Genomic DNA, 17006 nt, shown 5'->3' with positions numbered 1-17006 from the left:
GATTACCATGAAGGTTCCTCCTAATTAACTTCTTTCTACACTTGATACCTGATGACCGTCTACTTAAGCTACAGCCAGTAGTCTCTCTCTAATGAAAGATCACCTGTATGGTCTAGTAAGACTATGGTGACTTTACTTTTACCTTTTTATAAATTTCTGTTCCCTTCATCAGCTTTGGTTTCTTATAGAACATAGAACAATACAGCACAGAACAGGCCCTTCGGCCCTCGATGTTGCACCGACCCGTGAACTATTCTCAGCTTGTCCCCTACACTATCCCATCATCATCCATGTGTTCATCCAAGGATTGTTTAAATCTCCCTAATGTAGCTGAAAGGTGTGGCACTGGAAAAGTACAGCAGGTCAGGCAGCAGGAGAATCAACATTTCGTGCATAAGCCATTCAACAGGAAGGGTTCTAAGATTCCTGATGAAGGGCTTATGCCTGAAATGTTGATTCTGCTTCTCCTTGGATGCTGCCTGATCTGCTGTGCTTTTCCAGCACCACACCTTTCAACTCTGATCTTCAGCATCTGCAGTCCTCACTTTCTCCTTGGTTTCTTATGTGTCAATCCTCAGTTCAGAGAGGGGGGGGGCAAGTTGATGGGATAGCACTATTAAGAAGAGATGAGATGAGGACGTTTGAGAGAGACAATCTGGGCTTAAATGATGTCAAGTCCATTTGGGCAGAGGTTTTAAAAAAGATAGCAAGGGAGTAAAAACATTGCAGGTCTGCAAACTACTCCTACCAAACAAACTGTAATCATTTTTGAGGAAAAGTTATAAATCTGAAAAAAAGACAATTATTGGTGATTTTAATCTTCATGCTGATTAAGTTAATCAAATTGGAAGCAATAGCTACAACAATAAATTCATAGTTTTTCAAGAGCAATATGTCATGGAGTCAACCAGGAGCAGGCTATCTTGGATCTGGTAATGAGGTAGGTTTAATAAATTATCTCAGTAAAAAAATCCCCAAGGAAGTAGTGATCATAGTATAGAATTTAATATTCAGATTGAGAGAGAGAAACTTGAGTTGGGGAAAAAAACTGTGCTTAACTTGGAACTATAATGAAATGAATATCGTCAGCTGAAGTGAAATGGTGGATAGATTAGCAAGAATGACAGTAAGCAAGCAATGTTAGGCATTTCAGGAGGTAATTCATGACTATCATCAAAAATACATCCCAGGAAGGAATGATTCTGAGGAGAATGATAAACTAACCATGACTAACCAAGGAAGTTAAGGAGTGTTTTAAGTTGAATGAAAAAGCATATGAGGAGGCAAAATTCAGTCATAGCCCAGAAGACTGGGATTAGTTCAGAATCTAACAAAGAAACACTAAAAAGATTGAGAGAAAATAAACTAAGAGGTTAAACTAGTGAAGAATAAAAAACTGACCATAAGAGCTTTTCTAATATATAAAAAGAAGAGAGAGATCAAAGTGAACATATGTCCCTTAGAGAATGAACCTAGGGAGATGGGGAATGAGGAAATGGCTGAATAGTTAAACTGACAATTATCATCAGTCTTTACAGTGGAAGAAACTTCAAACATCCAATGAAGAATACAGGTAGGAATTAAGTACCATCACCACCACTAAAAGTATTAGACAAACTAATGGGGCTCAAGGCAATAAGTCTCCTGGCCCAGATGGCTTGCGTCCTAGGATTCCTAAAAGGAGGATCCACAGAGATAGTAATGCATTGGTTGTGATTTTCCAAAAATCCTTGCATTCTGGTAAAGTGCCAAGGGTTTAGACAACTGCTAATGTGATACCCATATTCAAAAAGGGAGTTGGCAAAAAAATGGGTAACTATAGGCTGCTTATCCTAACATTGTTGGAAAACTATTGGAATTAATTATTAAAGAAGTAACAGCATATTTGGAAAATCATAATCTAATTAAGCAGAGTCAGCATGGCTTCATTAAAGAGAAATTGTGTCTGGCAAATATTTTGGAGTTTCTTGAATAAGTCTCAACTAGGGCGGATAGCGGGGAACCAATAGATATATTGTATTTGGACTTTGAGAGTGGATTCAACAAGGTACCTCTGAAACAGTCAGTTCTAAGATAAGAGCCCTTGGCATTAGTATATTGGCATAAATAAGGAAGTGGCTGATGGCAGGAGACAGTGAGTGGAGATAAAGCATTCTTTTTCAGGTTAGTGAACCATGAACAGTGGGATTCCATAGGTATCTGTGGTGGGACCATAACTGGTTACAATATATGTTGATGACTTTGGGAAAGGAAGTGAATGTACTGTGGCCAGATGTGCAGACGATACAAAAATAGATGGAAAGACAGGTTGTGAGAGGGATAGAAACATTTTGCAGAGAGAGATTCATAGGTCAAGTAAGTGGACAGAAAGGTGGGTGATGGCAAAATATGAAGTTGTTCATTTTGAAAGAGGTCAAAAATCACACGCCACCAGTTTATAGTCCAACAGGTTTATTTGAAAACACTAGCTTTCAGAGCACTGCTCCTTCGTCAAGTGCCTCCACTACATTTTGGAAGGGACAATGAAAGAACAGAATATTATTTAAATGGAAAAAACTGCAGAATGCTGCAACACAAAAAGGACTTTGTGGTATTAGCCTATAGATGCAGCAAGTAATCAAGAAGGCTGATGGAATGCTGACTTTTATTTCAAAGGGGTTGTAGTGCAAAAGTAGGAAAGTCATTCTGCAACTGTACAAGATGCTGGTGAGACCATTTATGGAAAGCAGTTTTGGTCCTCTTAATTAAGGAAAGATTATTATGTTGGAGGCAGTTCAGCGAAGGTTCACTAGGATGATCCCTGGAATGAAAGGATTGCCTAATGAGCAAAGGCTAAACCGATTGTGATTTTACTCATTGGAGTTTAGAAGGTGGAAGGTGATCTCCGTATAGGATTCTCAAGGGACTTGAGAGGGTAAATGCTGATGGGATGTTCCCCCTCATAGGAGAGTCTAGGACCAGAGGGCATGGCCTCCGAATAAAGAGGCACCAATTTAAGACTGATGAGAGAGAATTTTTTCTGAGGATTGAGAATCTTTGGAACCTATTGCCACAGAGAGCTGTGGGAATAGTGTCTCTTTGTACATTTAAGACTGAGATGGACAAATTCTTGATCAGAACAGAAAAATAAAGGGTTATGCAAGAAAGTGGGTATGAGAAATATCAGACCAGCTATGATCCTATTGTATATCAGAGCAGGCTTGAGGTGCCAAATGGCTTACTCCTGTTACTGTTTCTTATGGTATGTTTATGCAGGGAGATGGGCAGGAAACTAAAGGCTGGTTAGCCTGACCTCAGTCATTGGTAAGATTTTGGAGTCCATTATTAAGGATGAGATTGCAGATTGCTTGGAAGTGCATGGTAAAATAGGGCTGAGTCAGCATGGCTTCATCAAGAAGAGGTGATGCCTGACAAATCTGTTTAAATTCTTTGAGGAGGTCATGAGTATGTTAGACAAAGTAGAGCCAGTGAACGTGATCTATTTGGACTTCCAGAAGGCCTTTGACAAGGTGCTGCACAGGAGGCTGCTAAATAAGATCCAACCCATTATGTTAGATTGGATAGAAGATTGGCTACCTGACAGAAGACAGAGTGTGCATGAAGAAACTGAGGGCATTGTTGCTAAGTTTGCAGATGATAAAGGTAGATGGAGGGACAGGTACTGTTGAGGAAGCAGGGAGGCTGCAGAAGGACTTGGACAGGCTGGACAAGTAAGTGACATATAGTGCAATGTGGCCAGGTATGAGGTTATGCACTTTGGTAGGAAGACTAGAGTAGCAAATGAGGTGTACATTTTTTAAATGAGGAAAGGCTTTGGAAATGTGAGGCACAAAGAGGCCTGGGAGTCCGAGATCAGCATTCCCTTAAGGTTGACATGCAGGTTCAGTTGGCATTTCGGAATGCAAATACAATGTTAGCATTCATTTCAAGAGGGCTAGAATACAAGAGCAGAGATGCTCTGCTCAGGCTATGCAAGGCTCTGGTCAGACCACATTTTGAAATGCTGTGAGCAGTTTGGGCCCTGCATCAAAGGAAAGATGTGCTGGTCAATGAGGGGATTCAGAGGTATTTTACAAGATTGATCCCATGAACCAAGGGCTTGTCATTTGAGGGGTGGTTGAGGATTCTGGATCTGTATTTGACAATGTTTAGAAGGATAAGGAGGAATCTCATTGAAACTTACAGAATTCTACAAAGACTGGATCAAGTGGATGTAGAGAAGCTGCTTCCACCATAAAACAGACTAGAAGGGCACGGCCTCCTTTAGAATTGATGAGGAATTGATGAGGGAGATGGAGCTGTGGAACTTATTGCTACAGAAGGCTGTAGAGGCCAAGTCATTGAGTTATTTAACACCGAGACAGATGACCCTTGAATCTCTTAATAATCAAGAATCAAGGGGGAGAAGGCAGGAGAATGGAATTGAGAAACATTTCAGTCATGATCAAATGATGGAGCCAATTCGATGGGTCGAATTGCCTCATTCTGCTCCCATATCTTATGGTTAAGTGCAAACTGAAATGCTTTGACTTTGTCTCTTTCTAGCAATATTTAGGCTTTGTACCACAGCCAATTAATTGCATTTTTAAATTAATAAGCATGATGGGACTCTTGAACATTCAACAGCATGATTGATATTAGTTGTTGAGTAATAAAATTTGCTGATCACTGAAAAAACCCTGTTTTAAATGTTGTTTTACATATTATGCAATGATTCCAGTGATGCTACTGTAAGAGTATTTTCCACCACTCAACACTGCTACCATGGCATTCCATCTGCAACTTTGTTATCTGTCCGAAAGAGGAAAACATGTATATCTGGAAGGGATGTCTTTACATGAGATATTAACTGTATTGGCGTTTAAATCAAACAGAATTTTTCTTAAAAGAAAATATAACACAGGCATGCACTACCAATGGATTTAATTCCGCTGGATACTTGGAATGAATAAATATGTACATTTTTGCCCACTGTGATTGTTTCTTTTTGCATCTGTCACAGGGCTTGTTTCAAGAAATTACCTCGAATCTTGAGTTTCAATACCATGCGTTACACTTTCAATATGGTTACAATGATGAAAGAAAAAGTCAACACCCACTTCTCTTTTCCTCTGAGACTTGACATGACTCCTTACACTGAAGATTATCTTATGGGAAAAACTGACCGTGTAGATGGTACTGTAATAGTTTTATTTAATTTAATAATTCTGCTTCACTACAAATAGAGAATAATGTTAAAAACTCAGTTGTCTGATGAAATGTCATTCATATTTCCCTGATTTTTTTTGGTAACTAATATGCTAGTTGTTATGGCAGTTTCCAAGATGTAAATCAGTTTCGTAGGGTTTCAGTCCTACATGCTAATTGAGATTTTCTTCTAATTGTTTTGTATATACTGAAATTGACTGTTGATACAAAATTTTAGTGTTCTAACTATACTTTTTTGTGAGTGACTGCAAAGAGATTAATTCTGAATTGTCTTTAAAAGGATAAAGGAAGCTAGATGTAAATCTGTTCAATGTTCTCCTCTAATCCTTGTTAATGCATGCACTTTTGGTTAATTATGTAAAACATTGTATTCTAGAGCTGTGCAGAAAGTGCACTTCACCGAATGTCATAACTCAAATGTCATGACGTTTAGCTTTATAGAGATTGAGATTGCTATATCCACTACTGTGACAGAATAAGTTGAAGCAGTTCATGCTTATGTCCTGCAGTTGAATTTCAATCAGTTTGATGCTGCTACGTGCTCATTGATTAAAAACCTTCCAATGTTGGATGAGTTACAACACGAGCCTTCTTTTCTAAACAGACTTAACTGGCAATGTCATGCTGAAGTGAACTTTGTTTTTATTTCATTTCAGGTTTTAAAGAGAATGGTGAAGTTAAACAAAGTGAAAGCTTTGAGTATGATTTGATTGGAGTGACTGTGCACACAGGGACAGCAGATGGAGGGCATTATTATAGTTTTATCAGAGATATTGTGAATCTTCATGCTTATAAAAACAATAAATGGTAAGCAGATGTTTATAGTGTCAATTTTCAAGTTAGTCGTATGGGCTCCTTTAACACCTCATATTTCCTTTCTCTGAAAGTAGAAATTAACAGTATCTTCGTTATTGGCTTAATGCCAATTAAGTGAAATTGTATCCCATGTAAAACTTTTTACATAAGACTGGGTAAAAGAGCTAATACCATTTGTTTTAATAGCTGTGGTTTTTAACCCCTCTTTAGGTATCTATTTAATGATGCTGAGGTAAAACCATTTGATTCTACTCAACTTGCCTCTGAATGCTTTGGTGGAGAAATGACAGTAAGTTCTAGTTTTCTTTTTCTGATTGTTTCTCACAGGAACAGTAGATGTAAGTGGCAGTATTACCTCTTTTCTGGCATTTACTTTGCTATCCATTTAAGAACAATCATTGTATTTTGACAATCTAATTCCTCTGTTCATTTATTTAGGGTAAATTTTAATGAAAATTACTGTATACTTTTAATGTCCAGTTTTAAGACCTCTGGTAATTTTAGGGCTTTGCCACTTGACTAAGGAGATCTGTTTATTTTTGAAACTGGATTGACAGCACCATTGATAAAAATAATATGTGCCACAGCTAAAATATAAAAAAAAACTTCTGGTCTCCCAAGAATTAGTTTCTTTAATCCAGAATGGAAAAGATGTACTGCATTTAGTATCAGTGCTGTGGAGCAAGGCAGGGACCTAGCTGACATGGTTCCTTGCTGCTGATTGATATCCAGTGATCTCCACTGAGGTCAATTGAGAAATTCCTGCGGGAAGATAGGATTAAGATCAATTGCTCCAACACCCTGAAGCCCCAAACAATTAGTCTGCAAACTCTCATTACACAGACTTTACAGAAATGTTTGAAAATGTCTGATTCCTGGATGTATGGAGTCAATCCCTTCAAATGAGAAAGGGAGAAGAATTGACAGAAAAGAGTCCTTTTTATTGCCTGTATTTTGTGGAACTAGATTATCTTTCATGTGCATTCTCTTTTGATAGAAATTTCCCAAATGTCGACTTTAAAAATATCAATGCCAAAACTGATTTGTAATAGTAATATTGGATGATGTTATTAGTATAAAAGATCTTTACTATGTTTGTTGCTTTCAATGTATGTACAAAATAATTTTGATCCTTTTGGTTGCCTTGTAATCCTGTCCACAAGTATTTTCATTTTGCATCATTCTGTACAAATGACCTTTTAGAGTAATGTTCATTAATCAGTGCCTTTGTTATTTAACCCACTTCCTGACCTCACTCCAACATCACCTGTACTTTGTACATTCTCCCATTATTTGATGCAATCAAGCTTGTTTGCTACCTTCTATTTAATATCCAGTTACCATGTTTCTGTGCAACAAACATTTAAAATCTCAGGGCTGTGCTTATATTTCTTGTCAACTTCCAGGACTTTGAATTATGCAACACTTTAATTTTTTTTTAATTTTTTTTAGACCAAAACATATGATTCTGTCACAGACAAGTTCATGGATTTTTCCTTTGAAAAGGTAAATATTTTTGGAGAATAATTAAGATTTCTTTTCGATTATTTTTTAGAATGAGGAGCCTTAACTAGTACTTTGCAATCTTTAGTACTTCACAACCTGTGCATGGATGCAGATGTGGGCAGGCTTCTTGATGAGTGCTTTGCCTCTGTCTTCACAAAGGGGTTGGATGATGCAGTCATTCTAGTTAAAGAGGAGTGTGAAATATTAGATAAAATAAGCATAATGAAGGAAATACTGGAGATACTGACCTCATTGAAGGTAGATAAATCACCAAGGTCAGAGAAATTGTATCCTAAGCTGCTAAAGGAAGTCAGGGAGGAATAGTGGATGCTCTGAGGATCATTTTGCATTCCTCACTATAGATATTAAAGGATTGGAGATTTGTAAATGTTGTGCTATTATTCAAAAAGGGTGTGAAAGAGAGACTGGTCAGTCTGACCTCAGTGGTGGGCAAATGACCAGAATCATTGCTGAGACACAGAATTATCTATTACTTAGGCACAGATTGATCAGGAATAGTCAGCATGGTTTTGTGAAGTGAAAGTCATGTGTTATTCAGTTGAATGTTTGAGGAAATAATAAGGAGATTGATGTAGGTAGTGCACTGGATGTACCCTATATTCTAATCAGATTTTAATAAGACATTTACAATGTTCCACATGGCAAACTGGTCAAGAAAAATTAAAGCCCATGGAGTACAGGAAATGTTACAATTTGACCAAATGTTTGCTCGGTGACCAGAAGCACAGGATAATTGTTAACGGACGTTTCTGTGAATGGAAAATGTTTTCTAGTGGTGTTCTACAGAGCTGTATTTTGGATCCTTCGTTGTTCGTTGTATATATGAATGATTTGGACTTGTATGTGGTAAGCATAATTGGGAAATTTGCAGGCAACACAAAATTTTTCTGGGTAGTTGATAGTGAAGAAGATGGTTGTTGGCTCCAGGATTACATCAGTAGTTTGATGGAATGGGTGGATAAATGGTAAATAGAATTCAATCCTGTAAAGTACTAGGTTATCCATAAGGGGAGAGTGAACAAAGCAGCAGATACTCAATAAACTGTACAATATTGAGAGGGGTAGAGAAAGTAAGAGACCTTCAAATGTGTATCTGCAGGCCCATGAAGGTAGGAGAACAGCTCAATAAGGTAGCAAAGTATGTTTGAGTTGCGTTCCTTCATTGGATGAGATACTCAATGCAAAAGCAGGGATTATAATGCTGGAACTATATAAAGTGCTAGTTTGACCACAGCTGTGGTTTTGTACCCTCTTCTGCTCACCAAGTTATAGGAAGCACATAATGCTTTAGAGTTTACAGATGAGATATACAAGAATTTGCCAGGACTTGAAAATTGCAGTTATGAAGAAACATTGGATAGGCTATGATTGGTTTCTTTGAAATGGAAGAGACTGAAGTGTGACTTAATTGAGGTGCATAACGTAATGAAGGGCTTGGATTAAGTGGACATGAAAGACTTGTCCCTACTGGAGAGGTCAGTTACCAGGGGGCCACAGATTTAAATGTGATTGGTAGAAGAATTAGAGAGCATGTAGGGAAAACATTTATCCGGAGGGTGATGGATGCCTTGGATTCACTGTCAAGTTTGATGGTTGAGGCAAAACCCTTAATTAATTTGAAAGGAACCTGGATCTGCACATGAGGTGCTGTAATCTTCAAGGTTGTGATGTTAGAAAATTGAATTAGAATGGATGGCCAGTTTATTCAGACAATGGGGCACAGTGCGCTGAATGGCCTCCTTCTGTGCTGTACTTTTTTTTTAAAAACTTTTTCTCTTCTCTCCCACCCAAATCTCCAAAACCTTTAAAAACTATCTGTTTTGGAACTATCCTGAAAAGAATAATTGCAGTTGTGCTAATGGGATGTTGTTTTTATTGCTAATGATCTTTTATTCTGTTACTTGATATTGATTGGCATTGTAAAGTAGAGTGAAGATTAAGGACTGAGATTAAGCAGGGTGCAAGAGACATGCACTTGGAGAACGCTGTAGAAGCAAGGTAGGCTAGAGAGAGGGAGGAAGAGAATTGTGAAGGAAAGGAATGAACGGTGAAACAAGGTTCATTATCCAGTAGAAGATCAAACCTCTTTGAGCAAATGGTTGAGGAGTAAATCATGACCCCTAGAGGATTTTATTAATTGGTCAAATAGCTGAGACTCCACCAGTTAGCTACTGGATGAAAGGCAACCAATAATGTTTCAAAAAAGACCTGCAAAGGAGGTGACCAGAGCTCAGATTTTGTAGGGAGCTAAAACTAGTTTGCTACTAGTCGGCTGCATGGCTCAGATTGGGATCTTTGCATGTGGAGATAATGGACCTGAATTTATTTTTCCTACATCAAGCATGTTAATCACTGATTTATTTTGATACATTGTAGAAATGATATATCTTGCAACATACAGGTCATCTTGGTGTATAAGATTTCTGAACTTTTTGGTCGCAAAATCTTTTTTTTTGCATATCCTCACCTAACTTGCTCCTGTCTTTCAGCCACAACATGCTATAGTTGATTTAGTGATCAGTTTCAAGTTTTCAACCCACAGATGTATGTTTCACTTGCTAGAACTTTATAACAATCTGTGTCAATGAATCAAGCAAGCGATAAGTGCTGTGTTGCGCAGATATGCATGAGATTAAGACCTAGCTCTCTCAGAATAGGGTCAGTGGGCTGAGGAGAGGCAGATGGAGTTTAAATTGGTTAAATGTGAAGTATTACATTTTGGTAGTACAAAAGTGATCGGACATATACAATTAATGGTTAAGGCCCTGGGTAGTGTTGCAGTAGAACAGAGCCCCCTATGGATTCAGGCACATAATTCTTTGAAATTTGCATCATAGGTAGACAGGGTGGTTAAAAAGACACTTAGTACACTTGCCTTCATTGCTCATACCTTTTGAGTATAGGAGTTGGGATGTCATGTTGGGGTTGTACAAGACATTGGTGAGGCATCTTCTACAGTACTGTGTCCAATCTGGTCACCCTGTTATCGGAAGGATATTATTAAACTTGAGGAAGTTCAGGAAAGATTTACCAGGATGTTGCCAGGAATGGAGGGTTTGAGATATAAAAATAGAGGAAGCGGTGTGTGCATGAACAGTTACAATGTTTAAAAGAAATTTGGATAAGTTCATGAATAGGAAAGGTTTGGGTGGATCAAGTTTAGTTTGGGAACATGGTTGGTGTGGACAAATTGAACTGAAGGCTCTGTTTCCATGTAGTTTGACTCTGACAAATGAAGTTGTTTCCATTTTGTTGAGGATTTCTGTTAGTTACAAAGTCAGAGAATTCATGATGGGCAGATTTATACACATGCTGTTCTTTGGACTAGCAATATAGCCATGGTTTAATATACAGGTCTCCATCAGACTAATGTTGATTTACAATGTGGTGTGGGCAGTAATTACAAATTATGAATCAATTTGAATTGTTTGAGAGCTGAAGATGTTTGATTTGATGATAAAGCCATGCGCAGCATGAAATTTACCTTGTCTCTGATGATAAAGCCATGCGCAGCTATTCCACTTGTTGATTAGAATATTTGTCTGTGCTCTCCTATTGAATGAGGTATTGGTTCTTAACTCTTTGGAATCATTTGCCACGTTAAGAAGATAGTGAGGAAAACTGAGGAGTAATGCCAAATATTATATTTGAAGGCAAAATAAACTGACTTGGATAAAATTTTACTTTCAATGATTACTGAGATTTATTCTAGACCAGAGTGGAGGTTGGTTCCACCCAAATTTAATTCTGCACTACTTAACTAGTTGATTTCCTGTGACACAGCATACCAAGGCAGGAAGTTTTATAACTCTTACTTGCCTCTAGTTTATACACTACTGCTATTTTAATTTTCCTTTGGGCCCTATCCATTTTCTCTTTAATGGTCCTGCTACCTGTTTTCAATTTTTTTTTTCCCTTACACTCTCATACCTTTTTTAGGTGGTGGGAGAGAGTAACTACCTTGGCTTTAGCAGTTGACTTTTTCTTTCTTGCAATCTCTTCACTCACCTACTTCGTTCCCATTATCCGCAAGCTTTACAGCTAACAACCATCTCCTCATTCCTAAGTCTCCTTGGGAAAAACTAAGGAACTAATTATTGACTTTCGGCGGGATGTTACTCATGCCCCCCTACACATTAGTGGTGGTGGAACGAGTGGAAAGTGTCAAGCTCCTGGGAGTGGTCATCACAACAAGCTTTCTTGGACTCTTCATGTGGCTGCACTGGTTACGAACGCCCAACAACGTCTCTTCTTCCTCAGGCAGCTGAGGAAACTTGGCATGACGACAAATACCTTTGTCAACTTTTATAGGTGCACCATCGAGAGCATTTTGTCTGGATGTATCACTACCAGGTATGGAACTGTACCATTCAAGATCGGAGATAGTTATGCAGAGTGGTGAACTCAGCCCAGACAATCACAAAATCCATCCAAAAGGCCCACTGTCAAGGAAAGGCAGTCAGCGTTCTGAAAGATCCATTCCACCCTGGCAATGTTTTTCTACAACCTCTGCCATCGGGGAGAAGATACAGAAGCCTGAACACATGCATCAGCCATTTTGGAACAGTTTCTACCCTACTGTTGTTAGAATACTGAATGGACTCTCAAACACTTAACGTTCGCCTGTACCTGTGTTTTTGTTTTTGCTACTGTTTACCTATTATTTACTTATCTATACTATTTAACTATGTGATTTGCCTGTTTTGCTCACAAGACAAAACTTTTCACTGTGCCTTGGTACAAGTGACAATAAATTCAATTCAATTCTGATTTGAACCCACAACCCACTCAACCCCACACCTTCTGCCCATATTGCTTTGGTGTCATTCACCACACCCTTGACCTCCAGTCCACAACTGTGCCACTCCCAGCCTAAACTAGTTTCTCAAGTGATTTTAAAAGCCTGGAGCCTTGATTGCCTCTAAGTATTTTCCTTAGCTTTCAATTTATTTAAAAGATAAATGAGAAAGGATGGTTCACTTTTCTCTTTCTCTCTTGGCTCAAAGTTGATAGGAATTAGAGTTGCAGACTCACTTATTACCATTGATCTTTTCTGTCGATAAACTTTAAGTGCGTAAGTATTTGGCTTCAGAATTCAACCAGGGCTCTTCCTGAACATTGATGTCACATTAAAGATCTTGGTGCTTTTTCTTTCCTCATACTTCCCCCCCCCCCCCCCAGTTTAATATACGCTTTAAATAAAATCTGCAACAGGTAGTTGTGATAGAACATCTTTAATCATTTTCTCTCACAAGTTTAACTTATTCTTTTTATTAAAAGCATCATAAATTTCATCAAGTAAACACTTCAAGTAAAAATATTAAGAAAGAAATCCCATAAGTAGAACTGATTGCACCTCAGCAAATTTTATTTTGGTTTAATCACTTACTGTTGAATCATAAAAAGTTTAATTACTGATGGAGAAACTGGTGCCTGAAAAAATTTCATAAACCATTTTCGATTAACTTGTAGGACCTTTTGATGGTAAGTTTGTGCAATTACTGATTGAAACCATAAAATAGCAGTTATTGTGGCACATTAAAATTGCAGATACTCCTATTCATCTAAGAACAGATACTGCAAATTTTCAAACTGAACCCCATGTACAAAATAATCTAAGTTATATACATTACCAAAGGAAAAGATGTGTACGTTTTTACTCTGCTGATGCAATATTTTGATTTTAGACACACAGTGCATACATGCTGTTTTACAAGCGTGTAGACACAGAGGAAGAAAATGGGAAGGAGTACAGCTTTGATGTTTCACCAGAACTTTTGGAGGTATTGAGATATTTTTCTGACTTGTTGACTATAACTTATTGGAAAAATGTGACTGGAAAAGTTTGGAAATAATGTTTAACAAAAGAATCCACACAACTGTAGACCTTGAAAATCTGACATAAAAACCAAAATAGCTGGAGAAACTCGGGTATGGCACATCCGTGGAGAGAAAGTGTAAGTGTTTCAGTCCTGCTTTGAGGTCTGAAGAAGGCAGGGTCACTGCACCCAAATCATTGATTCTGCTTTCGGTCCACAAATGCTACCGGATCCACTGGGTTATTTTAGTTATTTCTGTTTTTGGTTTGGAAATAATGCTTAGTGTTTATACAAACATATAGAAAATGCAGAAGCCTTCAGTCTACTCATTACATTAATGGTACACCCTTGCTTATCTTGCACATCCTCTCTAATAATGATATTTCCCTGGAAAGCAAGTAAACAAGAAAATCTACGCCACAAAAACAGAAATTGCTGGAAAAGCCCAGCCGGTCTGACAGCATCTGTGGCGAGAAATCAGAGTTATCAGAAATCAGAACCTGAGGAAGGGTCACCTAACCTGAAATGTCTGTTTTTGTTACTGATTTACAGCATTTGCAGTTCTTTTCATTTTTATTTAGGAGAAAACCTATGGCTGATTTCAGAAAAATTCTAGAAAATTCTACTGCAAACCCTAAAGATAAAGTCTAATTGAATTGTATTTAATTTCTTTAAACACATCAGGTTTCCTAAAAGCTCTACATTTCTTTCAAATTAACAGTTCTAAATTTAAAATGTTGTCTATGTCCATTTCCTGAGTCAAAAATGATCAGAATAGACAGTGAAAATCTTAACTAGAAGGCTTCTGCCCATCTTCTATTATAGTTTTTGTCTTGAGCTATTGATTTCTATAGTGTCATGGTAGACAGCTAATGAATTTTGAGGACAATTGTCTGACCACTAACCCTGCTATCAGTAGTCTGAAGGTAAGTTTAATAAGAGAATGGTAATGATTTAGGAAGAGGGTTGGGGTTGATGAGGAAGAAGATTTGGATGGGGGTGTTGGAAACTGGATGCTGGAACAGCTGAATAAGATGACTGATTACTGAGCGGTGAGGAAAGCACTCTTGCTCCCTCTGAATCTGCAGAAAAGCTTTTGTAAACATTCCTATGTACAGAAGATTTTAAAACAAGAGGTGTATGTTGGCAATAACAGCCCCTGAAGATTCCTAGGCTGGGTAGGCCTAATACAAATGCTGTTCATTACTTACTTTGAAACTAATCTGTTCAAAGATGCTCTCTTACTTCTGTGGAACATGATGGGTCTTGAACCTTGGCTTCTTGGTCCAGAGGTAGAAATGTTACCTACTGTGCCATACCCCTAAACAAAGGAGCCACTGACCTCATTAGAAAATATTAAAATGTTGTAATCAGCCTGTTCAGAGGTGTTATAATATACTTCTGGTGCAAATAGGACCTGATCCTGGATCACGTGGATCAGAGATAAGGACACTGCCACTGTGCCACAAAACCTTTCATTACTACTTTAGATATTTTAATCACCCTTTTCAGATACAATTACACATCTCTGGAGCAGGTGGGACTTGAACCAGAGCCTCTTCGGACACTATCAGTTCGCCACAGGAGCCCATGTCGTTACTACTAGTTTTTCATTCTCTGAAGTGTTATCAAATACAACTGAGCAAACTTCCGACCACCAAAATTACTGTGACTTCTTTTGCATTGTTTTAAAAACTAATACCTTCCACCAGTAAAAGCATGTAGCCAATTTAGTATTTATATACAAAGATTGTTAAGGGTAATGCAAACCTTCAAACGTGAGAGGGATGTAGGGAGAAGGAGAAGGGACCCTCATTACCACTTTGTTTAAGAGAGCATCTGAAACCGCTGTTACATTCTTTGCATATGAAAATTAAGTGCCTAATGTCTGACTGAGTTGATCACTGGGCGCAATGCAATTTATCATTTGAGGCACATTCACCTGACCTAATTTAAAATTAGTCTGCAACCTGTCATTTGTTCTGACTTACAATAGTGTGTCTATACTTGAAGTTAATTGTTCTATTTAAGCCCTTTTCTAGATCATAAATGAAAATGATCTTTTTACACTGGGTCCAAGTCTTCCACAGGGATTTGTGCACAATAATCTACACTGGCACTACAATATAGCGCTTCGAGAGCAGTGTACTGACATTTGGATCGGACAATAAACCAAATCTCTCTCTCTACCTACTCGGTTGGACATAGAAGATCATATGACACTTTTTTGAAAAAGAAGAGGAGAGTTATCCCTCATGTCTTGGCCAACATTCATCCATTATTCAGCATGATTTTCTGATCATTATTACATTGCTGTTTGTGGGAATCTTCTGTGTGCCAATTTTGTTGTGTTTTCTACACTCTGCTAATGACTATATTTATAAAGTATTTAATTTGCTATAAATTGCTTTGTAAAAAAGAAACTACATAAATGGAAAGTCATTTGGTTTTGTCATTTCTACTATTTTACTAATGCATCCAACATGATACAGAGGAATTGTAATATTAAATACAATATAAAATAGCGTTTGATTAATGCAGAAGCGGTGAATGTATCTTTTGAAAATGTAGCAAACTGCTGTTCTTGAATATGTTTCAGTTAGCTCAAACAAACCTCGTTGCTAATTCACTCCCAGAATTGTTTTTGCTGTTTTTATTGTAGTGGATCTGGCATGACAACATGCAGTTTCTTCAGGACAAGAATATTTTTGAGCATACCTACTTTGGGTAAGTACTACTGGATCAAAATTGGTCTGCACCAGTGTAACATGTCTGGACTATTGTAGTGAGTGGCACCGGGGGGGGGAGAAAATAAAGAGTATGCTGATTTCAGTGAATTCTGCTTTTCCAGCTTTATGTGGCAGTTATGCAGTAGCATCCCTAGCACATTACCAGATCCAAAAGCAGTATCACTTATGACTGCTAAGGTGAGTGTTTATTCCATGTTTGATTTTTTGCAAACACTAACTTTTTTTATTGATTGAAGAGAAGATTTTCTAATCATACATGATTGTTGACTTGAATATTTCTTTGATTTAAGCTAAGCACCTCTTTTGTCCTGGAAACTTTCATTCATTCCAAAGAAAAGGTAAGTGGAAGTTTTAATTATCATAGTGTACAATGTAACATGGAATCCCTACAGTGTGGAAGCAGGCCATTCAGCCCATTGAGTCCACACTGAACCTCCAAAGAGCATCCCACCTTGACCTACTTCACTACCCCAACCCTGTAATCCTACATTTCCCAGGGCTAACCCACATAGCCTGCACATCCCTGGACACTATGGGCAATTTAGCATGGCTAATCCACCTAATCTACACATCTTTGGACTGTGGAAAGAAACTGTAGGAAACCTATGCGGACATGGAGAACATACAAACACTGAGGGGAGAATTGAACCTGGGTCTCTGCTGCTGTGAGGGAGCAGTGCTAATCACTGAGCCACCATTGCAACCCTCCCCTCACACGTTCACCCTCTCTTCCTCAGCATCACTCAGCAGGTTATGACCTGAGGTATCTGGGGATGTGGAGTCAGGTTGCAGTCGCCAGGATACTGGACAAGGGAATCATCAGTGTTGCAACTAAATATTGAATATGTTGTTGCGACTTAATTTGGCTGTGAGATCACAAGTGTAT

The 17006-nt window shown here is 38.1% G+C and overlaps 1 protein-coding gene across 6 annotated transcripts in view; it reads left to right on the top strand.

Annotated features, from left to right (window-relative positions):
* Positions 1-17006, top strand: part of usp34 (ubiquitin specific peptidase 34) — a 381006-nt gene that overhangs the window by 273140 nt on the left and 90860 nt on the right. For all 6 annotated transcript variants that reach the window (XM_087991428.1, XM_087991429.1, XM_043696074.2 and 3 more), the window contains 8 exons: positions 5003-5175; positions 5865-6015; positions 6235-6313; positions 7477-7530; positions 13239-13334; positions 16033-16097; positions 16222-16297; positions 16411-16458. In XM_087991428.1, coding sequence (XP_087847554.1) covers positions 5003-5175; positions 5865-6015; positions 6235-6313; positions 7477-7530; positions 13239-13334; positions 16033-16097; positions 16222-16297; positions 16411-16458 — 742 coding nt within the window. The remainder of the gene's footprint in view (positions 1-5002; positions 5176-5864; positions 6016-6234; positions 6314-7476; positions 7531-13238; positions 13335-16032; positions 16098-16221; positions 16298-16410; positions 16459-17006) is intronic.

This window comes from Chiloscyllium plagiosum, unplaced genomic scaffold, assembly GCF_037043375.1.
Source record: "Chiloscyllium plagiosum isolate Xiang-an unplaced genomic scaffold, Cpla_swu_hap1 HiC_scaffold_10, whole genome shotgun sequence".
Taxonomy (NCBI): domain Eukaryota; kingdom Metazoa; phylum Chordata; class Chondrichthyes; order Orectolobiformes; family Hemiscylliidae; genus Chiloscyllium; species Chiloscyllium plagiosum.
The sequence above is the reverse complement of the archived record's forward strand: the minus strand, read 5'-3'. Positions and strand labels throughout refer to the sequence as shown.